General features: G+C 39.0%; 1 protein-coding gene across 2 annotated transcripts in view; it reads left to right on the top strand.

Annotated features, from left to right (window-relative positions):
* CLPX (caseinolytic mitochondrial matrix peptidase chaperone subunit X) overlaps window positions 1–22,445 on the top strand; it is a gene marked incomplete at both ends in the record, with an annotated part of 44,035 nt that overhangs the window by 14,601 nt on the left and 6,989 nt on the right. Inside the window, 9 exons of one of the 2 annotated variants that reach the window (XM_080692309.1) lie at window positions 1,040–1,157; window positions 8,287–8,441; window positions 10,297–10,456; window positions 12,472–12,513; window positions 14,460–14,636; window positions 16,221–16,385; window positions 17,402–17,490; window positions 18,679–18,843; window positions 20,988–21,287. In XM_080692309.1, coding sequence (XP_080548435.1) covers window positions 1,040–1,157; window positions 8,287–8,441; window positions 10,297–10,456; window positions 12,472–12,513; window positions 14,460–14,636; window positions 16,221–16,385; window positions 17,402–17,490; window positions 18,679–18,843; window positions 20,988–21,287 — 1,371 coding nt within the window. The remainder of the gene's footprint in view (window positions 1–1,039; window positions 1,158–8,286; window positions 8,442–10,296; window positions 10,457–12,471; window positions 12,514–14,459; window positions 14,637–16,220; window positions 16,386–17,401; window positions 17,491–18,678; window positions 18,844–20,987; window positions 21,288–22,445) is intronic. The other variant, XM_080692310.1, reaches the window with a different exon arrangement.

The following is a 22,445-nucleotide window of genomic DNA, read 5'->3' as shown; positions in this document are numbered from 1 at the left end:
AGTGTGCACCACCAAGCCCAACTTTTTTTTTCTTTCTTCAGTACTAGGGATTAAATTCAGGGGCATTCTACCTCTGAGCTATACCCCCCAGTCCTAGGGCCTCACAAGTAGGTGAGACCACGATCCTTCTGTCTCAGCCTTCCAAGTACTGGGATTAGAAGCATGCGCCACCATGCTTGACTTTCAAAACACTTTAATATTCAAAATTAATCTTTTTTTTTCTTTTTTGGTACGAGGATTGAGCCCAGGTGTATTCTGCCTCTGAGCTACACCTTCAGCCCTATTTTATTTTGAAAGTTAAATGCTGAGGGTCTTGCTAAATTGTCAAGGCTGTCCTTGAACCTGTAATCCTGGCTCAGCCTCCCAAATTCTAGGATTACAGGCTATGCCAACACACCTGGTCATAGTTAATCTTAGCAACAACTCCCTGAAGTAGGTATATTTACTCCCATTTTGGAGATGATAAAGGTTACCTATAAGAATGGTAATAGTCACTACCTATTATGGTAATAACTCCTGTTTCAATTTCATTGAAATGTAGTTTTTTACTTACAGTAACTTTTTCTCCCTTAGTGTCATTGAAAGAAAGCTATTTGTTATACATGCTGGCATATTCCATGTAAAAAAGGACTTCAGATAAATACATTTGTTTACTAGAACTAATTTGATATTTGTGGTAAATAGATTTTTTTTTTCGGTACCAGGGATGGAACCCAGTACCTTCAAGCTACACCTATTTTTTTATTCTTTATTTTGAAACAGGGTCTCACTGAGTTGCAGAGGGCCTCACTAAGTAGCTGAGACTGGCCGCGAACTGCGATCCTCCGGTCTCAGCCTCCCGAATGCTGGGATTACAAGCGTGCGCCACCATGCCTGGCTAAATAGATATTTTGATACTAGTGATAGTGGAGAAATGAACTATACTAATAATTTTGGAAATTTTAAGATTAGCTATGTTGTTTACATTTAAGCCACATGTAAAATGGTTGCCTGAAACTAATAATTGGCACTCTCTTTTATTTTCTTCCACAAACATTAGAAATCAGTGAGTGAGGGAAACACTAAGAAAACAGGCTCTGGGAATTCTGGGAAAGGTGGAAACCAGCTGCGCTGTCCTAAATGTGGCGACTTGTGCACACACGTAGAGACCTTTGTGTGTAAGTATTACTTCTTACACTGTTTTTCTTTTCCCCTACTTTTAAGTCATTAAGTGCATAAACGTGTATATATTATATAAACCAGAGTTTCTTCCTGAGCTTAAGTGATTCTCTAAATGTTCACCAGATACTAAAAGTCTTTAGGACCTGTACTTTGTGTTGTGTTATAAGAGATAATTTCAGAAAATTGTTACAGCCAGGTGTGGTGATGCACACGCTTGTCATCCCAGCATTCAGGAAGCTGAAACAGGATTGCAGTTTGCAGACAGCCTCACCTACTTAGTGAGGCCCTTTGCAAGTCAGTGAGACTCTGTTTCAAAATAAAGAATTAAAAAAAAAAAAAAAGGGCTGGGGGTGTAGCTCAGAGGTAGAATGCCCCTGGGTTCCATTCCCAGTACTGAAAAAAAGAAAAAAGAAAAGAAAAGAAAGAAAAAATTGTTTTGATTTTGTTTTGTTTTGTTTGGAGTGCTAAGGATCAAACAAAGGGCTTTGCACCTACTAGGCAAGTGCTCCACTACTGAACTATATCTGTAGCGGATGGCTTTGATATTGGTTAATCGATGAGAAGTCGTCTCGCACATGAATGACAAAGGAGTCACCATGGCAGTTGGGGAGGAGGGGGAAAGAGTCTCCACTCCTCTCGGCCTTCCACTAGCATCTTGTTTTTATTGAGGGTTATAACCAAAACATTATAAGATTAGAAATCATGTGGTGAGTCAGGGAATAATACCAAGGTAGTCACAATGAATCAGGGAAGGAAAGGGTAAACAAGGAAACTGTAGGGGTCTTTGCTTATCAGTCAGGGTCCCTGGTTATCGGTCCCATTTGGGCCTTGGAAACTTGTGTGCAAACAATTCCCACTTGGGTGGGCAGTTTGTGCCCCTCCCAAACTGGACTGAGATGACCTCAAAGCAGATGACTAACAATGCTCTCAAACATATCTCCAGTCCTATTTGTTTCTTTGTTTTGCATTTACATGTTTATTTTAAAGTTGGATTTTGTGAATTTTTATGTGTGTAATTAGTTGGTGAAGGAGAACCAAGATTTCATTTCTACGTTCTTCAAATACCTATGGAATGTCTTATATGATTAAGAAGATCAGTCATGCAAATATTAAGATAATTTCCCTTGCTGAGTACTTACCAGTAGATATAAGCCCTTAATTCTAGGAAGTGTCTGATAATTATTAATGATTTAGCCTCTAAGAAAAGGAAATCACCTGTCCTACTTTTGCTGTGTTATTAACTATCTGCAATGCAAATATTCTACTACAGGTATTTTTTAAAATCAAAACATAATCAGATAACTCACTGATGACATGATTTAGAATTTACAGTAAGGACACAAGGGAAAATTATATTTCGCTATCATGTCAGTGTTTCTGTACGATCCAGTTATTAAAAAAAAACTGATGTTTGGGTTTGGTAGTGCTTTGTTTCTTATAATTGGTTGGAGAAGAGTCTCCATATTCTTACTGTAATATTGAGACTTTAGTTACAATTTCATATTTACCATTAAGATTAACACTGACACCATATGAAAGAGTACTATATGTACTAGCATGCTCCCCCCCTCCACCCGGACAGGGGATGGAACTCAGGGGCATTTTACCTCTGAGCTACACCCCCAGCCCTATTTTTTTATTCTTTATTCTGAAACAGGGTCTCACTGAATTGCGAAGGGCCTCACTAAGTAGCTGAGGCTGATCACGATCCTTCTGTCCCAGCCTCCCAAATGCTGGGATTACAAGTGTGTGCCACCACGCCCAGTTTGTAGCATACTTTTTTTAGTGTTGGAAAGACCTTCAAAGTAGCTACATTCTATAGCTGGAATATTAGAAATCTTTGTAGGTTTTGCCTGGTTAAAAGAGAAGAATCAAATAGAATGAATTTAATTTGGATTGCAACTTGGAATGAAAATGGTAGAACTGAATGTTGAAACTTTCTAAAGAAAGGCCGGGAGCTGGGTGAAGTGGCGCACGCTTGTAATCCCCGCGCTTGGGAGGCAGAGACAGGAGGATCACACAGGTTCGAAGCCAGCCTCTCTGACTTAAGAGACCCTGTTGCCAAATAAAAATATAAAATAGGTCTGGGAGTGTAGCCCAGAGGTAGAAGGGTTTCCAGGAACCCCAGTACCACAAAAAGAAGGAAAGAAAGACAGAAAGGAAGGAAGAAAGGCTGGGCATGGTGGCATACACTTGTAAATCCCAGCATTTCAGAGGCTGAGACAGGAGGATCACAGTTTGTGGACAGCATCAGCTACTTAGGCCCTTTGCAACTCAGTGAGACCCTGTTTAAAAATAAAGAATAAAAAATAGGGCTGGGAGTGTAGCTCAAAGGTAGAATGCCTCTGGGTTCCATCCCTAGTACCGTAAAAAAAAAACCAAAAAAAAAACAAACAACAACAACAACAAAAAAAAACCTGTCTGAACAAATTGGATGTTATTATAAAATTCTAGAGTCTTGAGAATTTATTTATTTATTTATTTATTTAGTGTGTATGGTCCTGGGAATTGAATTGAACTCAGAGGCATTCTACCTCTAAGATAGACTACCAGTACTCTTACTTTTTATTTTATTTATTTATTTATTTATTTATTTATTTTTAGGTGTACTGGGGGTGGAACCCAGGGGCTTTCTACCTCCGGTCTATACTCTCAGACCTATTTTTATATTTTATTTGGAAACAGGGTCTCACTAAGTTGCTGAGAGCCTCACTAAGTAGCTGAGGCTGGCTTCGAACCTGTGCGATCCTCCTGTCTCAGCCTTCCAAGCGTGGAGATAACAAGCATGCGCCACCATGCCCAGCTACTTTTTATTTTTGAAACAGGGTCTTACTAAGTTTCAGAGGACCTCACTAGCTGAGGCTGTCTTCGAACCATGATCCTCCAGTCTCAGCCTCTAGAATGCTGGGATTATAAGTGCGTGCCACCATGCCTGGCTTTTCTGTTTTAAAATGGGGTTTTGCTAGGTTACTGAGAGTCTCACTAAGTTGCTGAGGCTGTCCTTGAACTTATGATCCTCCAGTGTCAACCTCCCACATACTGAGATTACACATGTGTACCATGCCCAGCAATGGGTGACTTAATCATTGAGAGTGAAGATGTGGGGAGGGGTCTAGACCAAGTGTGGAAATTCTGCTTTAGTGTAATCTGCTCAGGGCTGATGCTTGTGCCCTTTAGAAATTCTAACTGGAAATGGAACTTTGGAAGTAGAAAATGTGGAAGAGTAAAAGGAGAGTGCACATTCATATATAATTTAACAAGCAAACATCTGTTTTTTTTTTTTTTTGCGGGTTTGGGGATGGAACCCAGGGGCATTTGACCTCCGAGCTACACCCCCTGCCCTATGTTTTTTTTTTTTTTTAATTCTTTATTTAGAAGCAGGGTCTCACTGAGTTGCAGAGGGCCTCACTAAGTAGCTGAGGCTGTCCGCGAACCGCAATCCTCCGGTCTCAGCCTCCCGAATGCTGTGATTACAAGTGTGCACCATCACGCCCGGCTAGCAAACATCTGTTGAGTCAGACACCAGACACTGCCAGGCTCAGGAAACACAGATGAATATGACATTACCCTCTCCTCTGCAGTTTTACTGCAGGCCCCAGTAGTGCACAGGCACTACTCCTTACTTTTGCCTATCACAATGAAAGTGTCTTTGGAATGCTTCCTTTTGCATGCTAAGGACCTTCAATGTGTGCACTTTTTTTGTGTGTGTGGTACTGGGGGTGGAACCCAGAGGCTTTCTACCTCCATGCTATACTCCCAGCTCTATTTTATATTTTATTTGGAAACAGGGTCTCACTAAGTTGCTGAGAGCCTCACTAAGTAGTTGAGGCTGGCTTTGAACCTGTGCCTCAGGTTCCTCCTGTCTCAGCCTCCCAAGTGCAGGGATTACAAGCGTGCGCCACCATGTCCGGCCAGTATGTGCACTTTAAAAATTGGGCCATCCTAGTCCTAAAGACAGTTTTGGTTTGATCTCAGGTTTAATTTACACTTAATTACTTAATAGTTCATGAACTATGTCATGCTTTTTGTTATTTGTAGTTTTTCTGAGAATGGCCTACTTAGGTAACTGCTCTTTTTTTTAAGGGTAGTGAAGGGTGAACCCCAGAGGTGTTCTACTTCCAAGCTACACCCAACCCTATTTTATTTTTTATTTGGAAACAGGATCTTGCTAAGTTGCTGAGAGTCTTGTTAAATTGCTGAGGCTAGCTTAAACCTACCATCCTCCTGCCTCAGCCTTCTATTACTATAACTATAGGCATTTTTTCTTTCTCCTTTTTGTACCGGACATTTTACCCAGGGATAGTCTACCCCAAAACTATACCCTCAACGCTATTTTATTATTTTTACTTAGTTTTGTGTGGTACTGGATATTCAACCCATGGACGTTCTACCTCTAAGCTACACCTCCAGACCTGTTTTGCTTTTTTATTATGAAACAGAGTCTCACTAGGTTGTGAGAGTCCCACACTTGCCGAGGCTGTCCTCGAATCTGCTATTCTGCCTCAGCCTCCCAAGTACTGGAATTACAGGAGTGAACCACTATTCCCAGATTGTTTATTTTTATATTTATTTTGTGTGGTGTGTGTGTGTATGTTACTAGGATTGAACTCAGGGGCATACTACTTCCATGCTATACCCCCAGCCCTTTTTAAATTTTTTTTTTCGTTTGTTTGTTTTGAAACAGGATTTTGCTAGTTTGCAGAGCGTCTTGCTAAAGTGGTGAGGCTGGTCTTGAACCTGCGATCCTCTAGTCTCTGCCTCCCAGGTACTGGGATTGCAGGTGTGCACTACTAAAGCTGGTTTAGCTATTTTTAGTTACTTCAGAAATGCATGTATAGAGTCAGGCGTGGTGGCGCACGCTTGTAATCCCTGCGCTTGGGAGGCAGAGACAGGAGGATCGCGCAGGTTCGAAGCCAGCCGCGCGCGCTGGCTTAGGAGACCCTGTTTCCAAATAAAAATGTAAAAATAGGTCTGGGAGTGTAGCCCGGAGATAGAAGGGCTTCCAGGAACCCCAGTACCACCAAAAAAAAAAAAAAAAAAAAAACAAACAAACAAAAAATGCATGTATATATCCTTGTTGTAAACTGGGGCCTCATTATAAAATAAAGGCATTCACTGTCTTTTAATAAATAAGGTTGAATCCTTGAACTTGAAAATATATTAAATACGTTTCACAATAAAATTCTATTTTAAATACGGTATTCAAGTTGAATTTTAAGTAACCACAGTAAGCAAAAAGGTATGTGATATGTTGTTGTTTGATCTCGCTCCCTTTGACCTAATTTCCTCAGAGAAATATTTTGTTCCGCTCTTAGGCCAGATTTTCCTGCCACACAGCCAGAACTAGATCAGAGGCCTCTCAGCACTTTAATCCTTGCTTTGTTTACCATTAATAACAGTTGTAAATTGGGGCCTCATTACAAAATAAAGACATTCACTGTCTTCTCATTGAGGCAAAATGGTAATTATGTATTTGGGTTTGTGCTAAGTGCAGGTACTTGGAAAGGCTTGAGCTTATTCTTTAGGTTAACATACATAGGTGATCAGTAAATAGAAAGGCATATATGAAACTTTCTGTAGTTTAAAGTTTTCCGTTAGCCAGGCATGGTGGCACACACTTACAATCCCAGTGCTTGGGAGGCTGAGACAGGAAGATCACAGTGAGGCTCTCTGCTACTTAGTGAGACCCTGTTTCAAAATAAAGAATAAAAAATCGGGCTGGGGGTATAGTTTGGAGGCAGAATGCCCCTGAGTTCAATCCCTAGCAACACACACACACACACACACACACACACACACACACACACACGCTCATGAGTATGAGACAACCTAAAGAATATACCTTTCTACATTTTTAGGGATGAAAATAGATTTATCCCTTGAAACTCCTATGTATGCTTGAATTTTATTTTTTGCGGTATGTGTGTGCGTGGTGTGTGTGTGTGTGTGTGTGTGTGTGTGTGTGTGTGTGTGTGTGTAGGTAGGTAGGTGTACTTGGGGTTGAACCTCCAGGGACATTCTTTACCTCTGAGCTATACCCCCAGCTTTATTTTTATTTTTTATTTTGAAACAGGGTCTCACTAAGTTGTGGAGAGCCTCACTAAGTAGCTGAGACTGGCCGAGAACCTGCGATCCTCTTGTCTCAGCCTCCCAAGTACTTGGATTACAAACATGTGCCACCACGCCCAGTTTCAGAGTGATTTTAAAAAATTATCTTTAGTGCTGGGCATGGTCGCGCATGCTTGTAATCCCAGCATTCAGGAGGCTGAGACCAGAGGATCACAGTTCAAAGACAGCCTCAGCTACTTAGTGAGGCCCTCTGCAACTCAGTGAGACCTGGTTTTAAAATAAAGAATAAAAAAAAAAAAAATAGGGTAGGGGGTGTAGCTTGGAGGTCAAATGCCCCTGGGTTCCATCCCCACCCCCCACCCCCACACACAAAATTATCTTTAGTGAATGGAAGTCAAAAAAGAATTTTAACTATAGCCAGGCATGGTGGTGCACACTTGTAATCCCAGCATTTGGGAGGCTGAGATGGGAGAATCATGGTTTGCAGACAGCCTCAGCTACTACATAGTGAGGAGTGAGACCTTGTTTCAAAATAAAGAATAAAAAATAGGGCTGGAGTTATAGCATGGAGGTAAAATGCCCCTGGGTTCGAGCCCCAGTACCGCAAGAAAAAAAAAAAAGAATTTTAACCAATCTTTTCTCTTACTGAAATACCACAAAATGAAAGGAACCTATTAGAAATAAACAAAGAGTTTAATGAATGCATCTATCTTTGTAGTATACTGAAGTGAATTGTATTCTTACTTTTTTTTTTTTTTTTTTTTTTTGGCGGTACTAGGGATGGAACCCAGGGGCATTGTACCTCCGAGCTACACCCCCTGCCCTATTTTTTAGTCTTTTATTTTTGAAACAGGGTCTCACTGAGTTGCGAAGAGCCTCGTTTAGTACCTGAGGCTGTTCGCTAATCAGGATCCTCCGGTTTCCGCCTCCCGAGTGCTCATGCTTACATTTTGTTAGTGAGTAACTTTTCATTTACAGTACACTCTTTTAAGGGAAAAAAACAATACTGGAATTATTTTCTAATTTTCCTCCTCCGACCTCTGTTTTATTTTTCAGCATCCACCCGTTTTGTAAAGTGTGAAAAATGCCATCATTTCTTTGTTGTGCTATCTGAAGCAGACTCCAAAAAAAGCATAATTAAAGAACCGGAATCAGCAGCAGAAGCTGTAAAATTGGCATTCCAGCAGAAACCGCCCCCTCCCCCCAAGAAGGTAAAGGTCTTAGCTCAGTCTTATGTTACGCATTTTGTCCTGAAGACATTCCATTGCTTCCCTCTCCCCAGTTTATATTAAATTGTAACATTAGTATATAGATAAGCATTGTAAGTTTTTAATATAGATTATACCTGGCCAACTTGTTACTGATAATTGATGCTTTGAATTTAGGTATGGAGTCCATTGCTTTTTCTGTGTTCATGATTACTATGTTTAATATCAGTGAAATACAGTTGATTATTAAAATAATGTTAATAACCAAGGTAATCTGAAAAATAATATCCTTATAATACACTAGTCTGTAATTGTCCTTCTTAAATTAGTCTATTTTTTGGTAAAACAGATTTTAGTCTAAGAATATCAGCAAATAATTGTTCACAACCAGTATTCCAGGGCTGCCCAGTATGTCATTGTGACATCTGTGGTGTGGGCTCTTTCCAAAAGTCTTAGAAAACAGACCATGCTCAGATACAGCCATTTAGGGAAATGAGTAGCTCTACTATTAGTATCAGAGAAAAAGGTAGATGTTTGTGAGGATTAAAACACAGATACTAGCAGTACAGTGATTTTTGTTTATAATGCCTATTTCTGAAAAGGGTAGTTTCATAATATAGTATCTTTTTCTGTTTTTTTTAGGTACTGGGGATTGAACCCGGGGGCATTCTACCTCTGAGCTACTCCCCCAGCTCTTTTTAAGCCAGATGTGGTGGCACACCCTTGTAATCCCAGTACTTTGGAAGCTGAGATAGGGGCATTGCCGGTTCCTAGACATCCTCCGCTACCTTTTTTTTCTTCTTTTTTTTGGTAGTACTGAGGGTGGAACCCTGGGGCTTTTCTACCTCTAGGCTATACTCCCAGACCAATTTTTTATATTTTATTTGTAAATAGGGTCTCACTAAGTTCCTGAGAACCTCACTCAGTAGCTGAGGCTGGCTTTGAACCTGTGTGATCCTCCTGTCTCAGCCTCCCAAGCACTGGGATTACAAGTGTGTGCCACCACGCCTGGCTCATCCTCTGCTACTTAATGAGGCCCTCTGCAATTTAGTGGGCTGGGGGTACAGCTCAGAAGTAGAATGCCCCTGGGTTCAATCTCCAGTACCAAAAGAAAAAAGAAAGAAAGAAAGAAAGAAAGAAAGAAAGAAAGAAAGAAAGAAAGAAAGAAAGAAAGAAAGAAAGAGTCTTATTAGGTTGATAAGAATCTACTTGCTAAGTCTGTCCTCAAACCTGCAGTCCTCCTGTCTCAGTCTCCCAGATATTGGAATTACAGTGTACACCACTGTGCCTGACCTGGCATTTCATTTTTAATAAGATTCTTTTCAAATTTAAAATTCTGAGTAAATATGCTTAATATGTTAGTTTTTTGTAGTACTGAGGATTGAACCCAGGGACATTTGACCTTTATGTGTGTGTGTGGTACTGGGAATTGAACCCAGGAGGGGCATTCTACCTCTGAGTTATACCACCAGAATTCCTCTGTTTTTGAAACAATGTCTTCCGAGGTTGCTGATAGTCTCACTACATTGTGGCAGCTGCCCTTGAACCTGTACCTTTCATGTGTAAGCCTCCCAAGTACTGATATTACAGGTGTGTGCCACCATGCCCAGTGGCTCTACCACTTTTTATATAAGGACTTATAAAAAGGCCAGCCATTTTTATTTTTTACTTTGAGACAGGGTCTCACTAAGTTGCCGGAATAGCCTTGAACTATTGATCCTCCAGTGTCAGCCTCCATAGTTGTTGGGATTACAGTGTGTGCCACTCTGCACAGCTCAGGGTATAATTTTGTAATGTGTGTGCTTTTATGGTAGCTGATAGTAAGATAGTAAATTACTCATACCTAATCATTTTTCAGATTTATAACTACCTCGACAAGTATGTTGTTGGCCAGTCGTTTGCTAAGAAGGTACTTTCAGTTGCTGTGTATAATCATTATAAGAGAATATATAATAATATTCCAGCTAATCTGAGACAGCAAGCAGAGGTTGAGAAGCAGACATCATTAACGCCTAGAGGTTAGTGTTTTTATAGTTGGACTAAAAATCACTATGCTTAGAAGTTATCTCTATTTTTAACTCCTCTTTTTTGTCTTAAAATGCTTTTAGTACAGTAGAGCATTTTTAAAAATGCAGGTCACTTTCCTTTAGTGGATCATGAAATCATTTTGGCAGGTTGTCAATAATAGCATTTAAAAAATGAATAAATGTGAATAGAAATACCAGAGTACATTAACTTGTAGATAATGTAAGTATTGTTTCTTCAAACTTTTCAGTTATATGTACATGGTTTCTGAGTCACAAAGTAAAATGTATTTCTTGTTAAATGTCTCAGTAAAAAGTTTTTGAAAGGGGTTGGGGGTTGTAGCTTGGTTGTTTTAAAGGGGTTGGGGGTTGTAGCTTGGTTGGTAGAGTGTTGGCTTAGCATGTGGAAGGCCTTGGGTTTGATCTACAGCAATACACAGGAAGAGGATGGGGGGGGGAGTGGGGAGGAAGGGGAAGAAGAAGAAGGGAAGGAAGGATGGAAACAATTCTGAAGGCCGCTGGGGTGAAGGTTGAGTTACTGTCTTTGAATTATGGACTTCACCACAAATAGTTCGCCATGAACAGATCATTGCAATGCTCTGTGCTACCCAGTTCTTCTCTTCTGGGTTCAGGATACAGAATTTCATTTACTTAAGTCAGAGGTATGTGGAGATGATAACTTAATACAACATATCTAGCACTCTTTTTTCTTTGGGCCCCTACTATAGAATGTAAGGTTAAGAGTAAATTTGTAAGTGATTCTAAGTGTGATTCCTATTGGTCTTATATTCTAACATTCCAGTATACTGTGTAATTTCAGTTTACTGTAGACAATAATGTATATTAGTGGTGTAATTTTATTTAAAAACACTGAATAGAATAAAATGTAAATATTTAAGTTTTTATTTTGTTGTCTAGAGAGTCCTGATTTCTGAATTAGATTTACAAATCCATCATATTATGTTCTTTTAGTCATTTTAATTTGAGAAAATTCTGCTAAATACTTAAATATATATACCCAAGCTGGGCAAGATGGTGCACACCTGTAATTCCAATATTTGGGAGGCTGAGGCAGAAGACTCATAAGTTCAAAGCCAGCCTCAGAAATTTAGGCTGTTTCAAAATAAAAAATAAAAAAGAATAGGAGTGTAGCTAAGAGTTAGAATAACCTTGAGTTTAATTCCCAGTACAAAATTTTTTTTATAACTCTATAATATATTTCTATTACCTTTAGTAGTAGTTACTGAATATATAACTTATTTCACTAAAGACATGAACTTATTGAATTCACTGCAAAAGTTATGTGGTAATATGATTTCATTTATTTTTAAAAGTGTAAGTCCTAACTAATGGAAGACTCAGAGCCTTCACTTTCATAAGGTCTAACTAGCATTGTCTAGTTATGGAGCAAAAATTTTTCTTGTACTTCAGTCAATAAATCAATATTTAAGTTGCTCCAGGTGCTGGAAGAACAAATTGTTATGATATCTATAGTGTGAGAGGTCTTAACTCTTATTAGTAATTTAAATTATATTCTTTTTAAAAATAGGTGCTAAATTTTTATCTGACAAATGTGGATATTAGCAACTGGATAGCCATCATTAAACCTGGTTGTGTTTTGCTTAATATAGAACGAAGGTCGCATATTAATTCTTTCATAATGTGGAAACCTCACAACAAAGAACGCCTTCTTTAAGTATATTTGGAAGCCTGGCGTGGTGGCACATACAGTACTTGGGAGGCAGAGACAGGAGGATCGCAGGTTCAAAGACAGCCTCAGCTACTCAGTGAGGCCCTCTGCAACTTAGTGAGACCCAGTTTCAAAATAAAGAATAAAAAATAGGCTGGAGACGTAGCTAAGAGGTAGAACGTCCTTCGGTTCAATCCCTAACACACTAAATTAATTAATTAATTAATTTTGAAGAGGGAAAGAAGTGGCATGTTCATTTTCCCCCCAAACTAAACAAATACATAATGTTTTCATGTTGCCGTTTTCATTTTCTTTTTAGAGTTAGAAATAAGAAGACGTGAAGATGAGTACAGATTCACAAGTAAGTGACCTTTCAGTCCACCTCTAATCTTCCTTTTGAGAGTTACTTCAGTCAGGTAGTAATTATGACAGACATGCATTTGCTTGTATAGTACCAAGAAAGATAAATTGTTTAACATTTTTATCATATGTGATATATATAATTTTGGGATGATTTTTTCTTAACCTAATTTGCGTAGTTGGGTTATTTCAGTGGTCTGGTTTTTTTTATCTTTTCTGTCGTAATGCTTCATAAACCATACCTTAGAGAAATATAAAGTATTTAATATGGTTTTCTTATATAAATACAGACATTAAGCCAGGCATGGTGGCGCATGCTTATAAACTCTGGGGATCACAGGTTTGAGGACAAATTTAGCAAAGTAGTGAGACTCTCAGCAACTTAATGAGACCCTATCTCAAAATAAAAATAGAGGGCTGGGGAATGATGGACGTGGTGGCATATGCTTGTAATTTCAGTACTTGGGAAGCTGAGACAGGAGGATCACAGGTTTGAGGACAGCCTCAGCAAGTAGTGAGACTCTCATCAATTTAGTGAGACCCTGTTTCAAAATAAAAATAAAAAGGAGATGTGGCACAGAGGTAGAATGCCCCTGGGTTCAAATCTCAGTAACACAAAAAATTTAAAAAGTTTTTAAAACATTTTTTAAAATTAAAAGGAATAGGGGTAGCCGGGCGTGGTGGCGCACGCTTGTAATCCCCACGCTTGGGAGGCAGAGATAGGAGGATTGCACAGGTATGAAGCCAGCCATTCTGGCTTAAGAGACCCTGTTTCAAAATAAAAATATTTAAAAAAAGGTCTGGGAGTGTAGCCTGGAAGTAGAAGGGTTTCCAGGAACCCTAGTACCACCAAAAAATAAATAAATAAAAGGATTAGGGGTATAATTATAAAGTAGAATGCTCCTGAGTTTGATCCCCAGTATCCCCACATGCAAATAAATAAATAGACATTAATAAGAATTTTTTTATTTGTTTTGCAGCACTGGGGATTGAACCCAGGGGCACTTGACCTCAGAGCTACATCCCTAGCTCTGTTTTTTATTCTTTATTTTGAAACAGGGTCTCACAAAGTTGCATCAGGCCTCACTAAATAGATGAGGCTGACCATGAACCTGTGATCCTCCTGTCTCAGTCTTCCAAGTACTGGGATTACAAACCTGTGCCACCATGTCCAGCTGGAATATTTATTTAATTAATTAATTAATTAACTAATTTATTTTTATTTTATTTTATTTTATTTTATTTTTTGCGGTACTGGGGATGGAACCCAGGGGCCTTCTACCTCTGGACTACACTCTCAGACCTATTTTATATTTTATTTGGAAACAAAATCTCTTAAGCCAGCTAAGGCTGGCTTTGAACCTGCGCGATCCTCTTGTCTCAGCCTCCCAAGCACGGGACCACACCCAGCTCATAAAGCTATTTGGAGACAAAAGAAGGGTTAATGCTAAAATTTTCTGACTCCTAGCACTGTTACTGCCTTCTCTTATGTGCAGGAGGAGCATTTTTGCCAGGCATGGTGGCACACGTTTATGATCCCAGTACTTGGGAGACAGAGACAGGAGGATCACATGTTCAGAGACAATTTTATTGAGACCCTGTTTCCATATAAATTTTTTTTACGGAATGTCTGGAGGTATACCCCAGAGGTAGAATGCCCCTGGGTTCAATTGCCAATATGAAAGGGTGGAAGGAAGGGAGCATTCTTCTTATATATTTACATAAAGGAGAGTGAAAAGAATCCATTTTCTTTCTTTCAAGTTCCTTATATGTGTATTAGACATTTGTCACTAAATAATTTGAGATTTTTCTTCCTTTTTCAACAAAGCAGAATGTTGTATATTGAGATTTTTCTAAATAGGTGCTTGGTTTTTAGATGGAGGGTATTGTGGGACTTTTTCAAGTAAATTCAAATGTATATGCAGGAATTCATTTGGTATTTTTCAGAATTGCTTCAGATTGCTGGAATTAGCCCACATGGTAATGCTTTAGGAGCATCAATGCAGCAACAGGTAAATCAACAAATACCTCAGGAAAAACGAGGAGGTGAAGTATTGGATTCTTCTCATGATGACATAAAACTTGAAAAGAGTAACATTTTGCTGCTTGGACCAACTGGGTCAGGTAAATAACTTCCTGTGGAATTTAATACATCATTAAATAAATATGACATAAATGATTATACCTGTGATTGGAGGATTCTTGCTCTTTTATTTAATTATTCTTAAGAGGTCATAAGGGTTCCCCTGTGGCTCTTTCTTTTGTATTTTTTGGTACAGGATTAAAAACAGGCATTCTACCTCTGAGCCACACCCCCAGCCCATTTTATTTTATTTTTGTTTTGTTTTGAAACAGGGTCTCTTTAAAATGCTGAGGCTGGTCTTGTACCTGTGATTCTCCTGTTTCAGCTTCCTAAGTGATGGGATTACAGGTGTGGGCCACCACTCTTGGCTGGATTCTGGCTCTTAAGAAGAAAATCTAGCTGGGCATGGTGGCACACACTTGTGATCCCAACATTTGGGAGGTGGAGACCAGAGGATCGCGGTTCATGAACAGCTTCATCTACTTAGTGAGGCCCCTTGCAACTCAGTGAGACCTGTTTCAAAAATAATAAGCCAGGCGTGGTGGCACACACTTGTAATCTCAGCACTTGGGAGGCTGAGACAGGGGGATTGCACAGGTTTGAAGCCAGCCTCAGCTACTGAGTGAGGCTATCAGCAATTTAGTGAGATCCTGTTTCCAAATAAAGTATAAACAAAATAGGTCTGTGAGGTAGAAGCCAGACCTCTGGTATAGCCCAGAGGTAGAAAAACCCTGGGTTGCACCCCTAATACCCCCCCACTAATAATAATAATAATAATAATAATAATAATAATAATAATAATAATAATAATAATAATAAACAAATAAAAATAAATAAAGAATAAAAAATTAGGGCTGGGGGTGTCCCTCAGAGGTAGAATGTCCCAGTTTCCATCCTCCGTACTGGGCGGGGGGGGAGACAAGAAGAAAATCTATACATTGGAGGCTGAGATTGGAGGATTGCAGGTTTGTACCCATCCTCAGCAATTTAAGCAAGGCCCTCTGCAACTTAGGGAGATCCTGTTTTAAAATTAAAAATTAAAGCCAGGCATGGTAATTCACTCCTATAATCCCAGTGCTTGGGAGACTGAGACAGGAAGATCGCAGGTTCACAGCCAGCCGTAGCTACTTAGTGAGGCCCTCTGCAACTCAGACCCTGTTTCAGAATAAAAATAAAATAGACTGGGAATATAGCTTGGAGGTAGAATACCTCTGGGTTCAATCCCCAGTACCACAAAAAAACCAAAAAAAAAAACAAAAAAAAAAGAAAAAGAAAGAAAGGAAAAGGAAGGAAGGACAGAAGGAAGGAAAAGAGAAAGAGAAAAGAAACAAATATAAGACTAATGTGTAGAGAGAGTTGCAGTGCTCCATATGGGCTTCCAGCTGGTCTGGAGATGTCACCCCAGCCTCCTACGAGGAGTGGTAGGGCAACAGGTGCAGCAGCTCTTGACTTGGAGCTGGGAGTGGAGCCGGCTTTTGCTTTCCCTATGTGTCTCAGCATCTGCTTTGCACTTCTTGTAGAAAAATTGAATATCAATCACATTCAGTTTGTTTAGTAAACATTGTTTAGTGAACTTTTAGTTTCAAAATGTTTAGTGAACTTTTAGTTTCTATTTCTATTTGTAGGTAAAACTTTGCTGGCACAGACTTTAGCTAAATGCCTTGATGTCCCTTTTGCCATCTGTGACTGTACAACTTTGACTCAGGCTGGATATGTAGGTGAAGACATTGAATCTGTGATTGCCAAACTGCTTCAAGATGCCAATTATAATGTAGAGAAAGCACAACAAGGTATGTTGTCAGCAGAGCTTGTCCATGCCCATATTAAGTCTTTGGGAAAGCAGTCTAATACTAAGAAATACAATTTTGAATCAAGGGCTAAAATTCTGCAGTTATATAAAAGTATTTATGTTACATACATTTTAGCATACTGGGTAAAGGCCACAGTTTGCTTTTTCTCATGGTCCTTAAAATGGTTGCTAGGGTGAAAATGGGTCAAACTATTATTCCATTAGGTCCTTAGTAGCTATCATTGTCTTTCTTGTTCTGACCCTTCCCCCCACACTCTTAATGCTGAATTGGGAAGGGGCGGGGACTTGGGCAAGGGGAGTAGAGTGCAGGATGGATGGTTCTAGAAACATGCTAGCCTATTGACCTATAGGATAGCATAAAGGCTACATTTTTTTCTTTCTCTGTCATCTGTACTTATTTGCATGAGGAGTGTGGCTACTTCCTGTCCAAACCCTTTAAAACCAGAATGTGGGTGAGAAGGAGCAAGTTAGAGCCAGCACAGTGCGTATCTCATGCCTCCATACTGTATCTCAACTTCCTATAATAAAGAACTTGACTACATTAGTGGAATAGATGTCAACAAACTTTGGTTATCATACTCAGATGATAATCTGTAAAATAACTTTCAAAATAGTTGCACACGCCAGGTGTCGCGGCTCACACTTGTAATCCCAGTACTTGGGAGGCTGAGACAGGAGGATTACAGGTTCAAGGAAAGCCTCAGCAAGTAGTGAGACTCATCAACCTAGTGATCTAGCGAGTCCTTGTTTTAGGAAAAACAGTACTAGGGGTGAATCTTGGAGGTAGAATGTCCATGGGTTTAATCTCCAGTACCACAAAATAGTTGCACAAAATGATGAATGGGTAAGATTGCAGTGTATTTTTAAAATATGAAGCCATTGCATATGTTAAGTATGAAAATTTGAATAACTTTGCTCTGTATCTAGTTTTTAAAAGCTAAGCCTGTCTTGTGTATATTTTTTCATATTGTAAATAGAATACTCTTTAAATTATAGGAATTGTCTTTCTGGATGAAGTAGATAAGATTGGCAGTGTGCCAGGCATTCATCAATTACGGGATGTAGGTGGAGAAGGCGTTCAGCAAGTAAGCAGTTGAATATTTTGTTCAAGCCCACTAAAAGGAAGGGAATACATCAGCCTCTCAAATATTGTACGTTTGGTTTCACGTTCAGTTGGATTTTTAAAAATTAGTTCGTTTTATTTTTCCCATCCTAAACTTTCACATACCATTTTAAAGTACTTCAGATCCTAAAAGAAAGGTCTTAATGATTTATATAACAAATGACCTTTGTTAAGAAGTTAAATTTTTTTTTTTGCCTTTTTTTTTTTTTTTCTTTTTGCCAGGCTTAGGTGGAACACTCCTGTAAGCCAGTACTTGAGAAGCTGAGACAGGAAGATTACACATTCTAGTCCAGCCTTAGCAATTTTTTAAGACTCCATTTCAAAATAAAAATAAAAGGGTTAGGGGTATATAGCCCAGTATTAGAGTGTCCCTGTGTTCAATCTCCTGTACCACAAAATATCCATATATATACACATATACATACACAAACAGAAAAAAAATAATTTTTGTTGCTTTTATTCCTCAAAGGCCCAGTTAATCATTTCTATGAAACTCTTGAAAAAAGTTCTAACTAAATATGAATGAACTATACACATTTCTTACTCTTTCTACTTAGTTAGCAGACAGGTACCAACTAGTGTTTCATTCCTTGTGGAGTCATAATTGAAGTCACAGTCATCTACTGGCTGTCTTAACCTTTTAATGTTAACTAATTATGACATAAACTGAAGGAAAATTGCTTTGCTTTTTTTTATACAGAGACATGAAAAGCTGCCTGCTTTTTTTATGATGGCATCTTAAAGTATAGAAATTATCAAAGTTTTAACAGTAGGAGTAGAAGAGTTTTAATCTATGTGGAAGATAAATCTTCAATTATTTTGAAATTTTGAGTATTCCCATCTTATCATATTGGCATCATTTTATAGAATCATAATTCTGTCTTTATGTCAGAGTTATTTTACCATAAAACCCAGCTTCTTAGATTGGCTGTTTCTTCAATTGCAATGCATCAGGATTCCTGTAACATTTCAAATAAGGTTATGAATTATTAATGTGATAAGTATATTATCACCTAAATTGTGAGACTTGATAATTATGCTCATTGACCATAACCATGTTATTTTCTCCATTTATTTTCCCATTACGTAACGTATAATAAAAAATGTACTTATATATGATGATGCTATAAGTCATTCATTCTTGATTTAGGGCTTATTAAAATTACTAGAAGGCACAATAGTCAACGTTCCAGAAAAAAATTCCCGAAAGCTACGTGGAGAAACAGTACAAGTTGATACAACAAATATCCTGTTTGTAGCGTCTGGTGCTTTCAATGGTCTAGATAGAATCATCAGCAGGAGGAAAAACGAGAAGGTAAGTTTTTCTGAGTGGTTACTCAAAGCACTTAAAGCTACTGAGGATGCAAAGTCAGGTTTTGAGCTGGGTGTGGTGGTGCACACTAATAATTGTAGTACTTGGGAGGCTGAGACAGGAGGACCCGGGTTTGTGGCTAGCCTTAGCTACTTAGTGAGGCCCTCTGCAATTTAGTAAGACCCTGATTCAAAATAAAGATTAAAAAATGGGGCTGGGGGTGGAACTCAGAAGTAGAATGCCCCTGGGTTACATCCCTAGCACCACAAAAAAAAAAAAAAGCAGTTTTTGTTCTCATACCTACTGACTACCAGTCATTGGATTTTCTGAGCACATATCAGAAATATAGTCCTGTTTTTTTAATTTTAGAGCAGTGAATTAGAGGATTTCTGTGTGTATGTGTTTGGGAGGATACTGGGGATTGAACTTAAGGTCATTCTACCTTTGAGCTATATCTCCAGTCATTTTTTTTTATTCTTTATTTTGAAATAGGGTCTCACTAAGCTGTGGAGGGCCTCACTAAGTAGTTAAGATTGGCCACGAACCTGTGATCCTCCTGTCTCAGCCTCCCAAGTACTGGAATTGGAAGCATGTGCCACCATGCCCAGCTCAGAGGATTTAAAAATATCATCTTTGTATGGTCATTTTATTGAGTGATTGCTTGATTGAGGTACTGGGGGTTGAACCCAGGAGCATTCTACCTACAAGCTATATCCCAGCCCTATTTATTTATTTTTAATCTAACTATATATCTATTTATTTATTTTGAAACAGGGTCTCACTAGGTTGCTGAGAAGTCTCCCTACTTGCTGAGGCGGTCCTTGAACCCATTCTCTTCTTGTTTTAGCCTCCCAAATGCTGGGATTACAGGTGTGAGCCACCATGCCAGTCTGTATGAGCATTTTTTTTCTTTTTTCTTTTGGTGGTACTAGGGGTGGAACACAGAGGCTTTCTCCAGGCTATACTCCCAGACCTTTTTTATATTTTATTTGGAAACAGGGTCTCGCTAAGTTGCTGAAAGCCTCACTAAGTAGCTGAGGCTGGCTTTGAACCCATGCGATCCTCCTGTCTCAGGAGGATCAAGCGTGGGGATTACAAGCATGCGCTACCACGCCCAGCTGTATGAGCATTTTATTTATTTATTTATTTATTTATTTATTTATTTATTTATTTATTTATTTATTTATTTATTTATTTATTTATTTATTGGTGGTACTGGGGTTCCTGGAAGCCCTTCTGCCTCCAGGCTACACTCCCAGACCTATTTTTACATTTTTATTTGGAAACAGGGTCTCCTAAGCCAGCGCGCATGGCTGGCTTTGAACCTGCGCGATCCTCCTGTCTCTGCCTCCCAAGCGTGGGGATTACAAGCATGTGCCACCACGCCTGGCTGTATGAGCATTTTAAAAGTATAACTTGATAAGCCCAATTTCATATTTTATCTAAGGAGTTCTTATTATTTGAGGTAGCTATTATATCAGTAAAATTTCTGTTCATTCTTCCTGCCCAGTTCACTGGAGCCCAGTAAACAACTTATCTCAGTTGGGCATGGTGGCGCACACCTGTAATCCAAATACTTGGAAGGTTGAGACAAGAGGATCACAGGTTCAAGAAGAGACTCAGCAACCTAGTGAGACCCTGTTTCAAAACAAAAAGTAAAAAGGGAGCTGGGCATTGGTGACATACGCTTGTAATCCCAGCATTCGGGAGACTGAGAACTAGAGGATCACAGTTCGTGGACAACTTCAGCTACTTAGTGAGCCCCTCTGCAACTTAGTGAGACCCTGTTTCAAAAATAAAGAATAAAAAATAGGTCTGGGGGTATAGCTCGGAGGTAGAATGCCCCTGAATTCCATCCCCATACCATAAATAAATAAATAAATAAATAAATAAATAAATAAATAAATAAATAAAAAACAAAAAGGGCTGGGGGTGTAACTCAGAAGTAGAATGCCTCTGGGTGCTAAATCTCCATCACACACACACACACACACACACTCAACCTCTAAAGCCTGTTTTATATTTTTGTAAAATGTGAATAATAGAACTTTTTCATAGATCACATATAGTACTTAATATAGTATATAACAGTACTTAATACAGTATAGAATTCCTTCTATTTATAATATGCATGCTTTCTTTGGCAGTATCTTGGATTTGGAACACCATCTAATCTGGGAAAAGGCAGAAGGGCTGCAGCTGCTGCGGATCTTGCTAATCGGAGTGGGGAATCAAACACTCACCAAGACATTGAAGAAAAAGATCGGTTATTGCGTCACGTAGAAGCCAGAGATCTCATTGAATTTGGCATGATTCCTGAGTTTGTGGGACGGCTGCCTGTGGTGGTTCCTTTGCATAGCCTCGATGAAAAAACACTTGTACAAATACTAACTGAGCCACGTAATGCTGTTATTCCTCAATACCAGGCCTTATTCAGCATGGATAAGGTTAAGTTTTTATTTTTCATATTTAGTTGATTTATAATTTTTCTTGTTATTGAAATCTACCTAAATTAGCCTAACAGATTGAGAAGGAATCCTGTTCATCTGCAACACCAGCCTAGTCTTCATTAAGTATGGATCTAAGAATCCAGGAAGACACATTATATTACATTAGACATTTAAGAGTTTATTTTTTTTCCAAATTAAAATTATTATTGTAACATAAAGCACAAGTATATATAGGAAAAGAAATGATGTCACTAGCACACCTCAACTTTTTTTTTTTTTTTTTTTGGTAGTACTGGGGATTGAACCCAGGAGCATCCTCTCTCTGAGATACACTCCCCATCCCTTGCTAAGTTACCATTCGCTGGCCTCAAACTTGCAGTTCTCCTATCTGTCTCCCAAGTATAGTGATTACTGGCCTGTCCACTGTGCCTCGCCTACCTCAACCATTTAAATCAAATATGTAGGATTGTGCTTTCAGCCTTGACATTCTAAATGCTTTTGTTGTGATGTATGTGGTAAACTTTGTATACTTTTTTTTCTTCAGTACTAGACTAGATATTTAACCCAGGGTGCTTTTATTTTATTTTGAAACAAGATCTTGGTAAATTGCTGAGGGCCTCAATAAGTTGCTGAGGCCAGGCGTGGTGGTGCACGCTTGTAATCTCTGCACTTGGGTGGCTGAGACAGGAGGATCGCGCAGGTTTGAAGCCAACCTCAGCTGGCTTAAGAGACCCTGTTTCCAAATAAAAATATAAAATAGGTCTGGGACTGTAGCCCGGAGGTAGGAGGCCCCTGGGTTCCATCCCCAGTGCCACCAAAAATAATAATAATAATAATAATGATGATAAGTTTCTGAGACTAGCTGTGAACCTGTGATCCTTCTGCCTTGTCCTTCCAAGTACTGGGGTTACAAGGGTACAGAACCAGCCCAGTGCAGAATCCAGGGGTATTCTACTTCTGAGTACATTCCAGGCCAATTTTATTTTTTATTTTGAAATGGGGTCTCTCTAGGTGGCTAAAATCTGAGTACTTGCTGAGGCTGGCCTTGAACCTATGATCCTCCTGTCTCAGCTTCCCAAGTATTAGGATTACAGGCATGCGCCACCACGCCTAGTTTGAGACCTTCATTTTTTGTATAATTGTGTGATACTGGAG

The sequence above is a fragment of the Muscardinus avellanarius genome (assembly GCF_963383645.1).
Source record: "Muscardinus avellanarius genome assembly, chromosome: 3".
In the NCBI taxonomy this organism is placed as follows: Eukaryota; Metazoa; Chordata; class Mammalia; order Rodentia; family Gliridae; genus Muscardinus; species Muscardinus avellanarius.
Note: the sequence above shows the minus strand (reverse complement) of the source record. Positions and strands in the feature narration are given on the sequence as shown.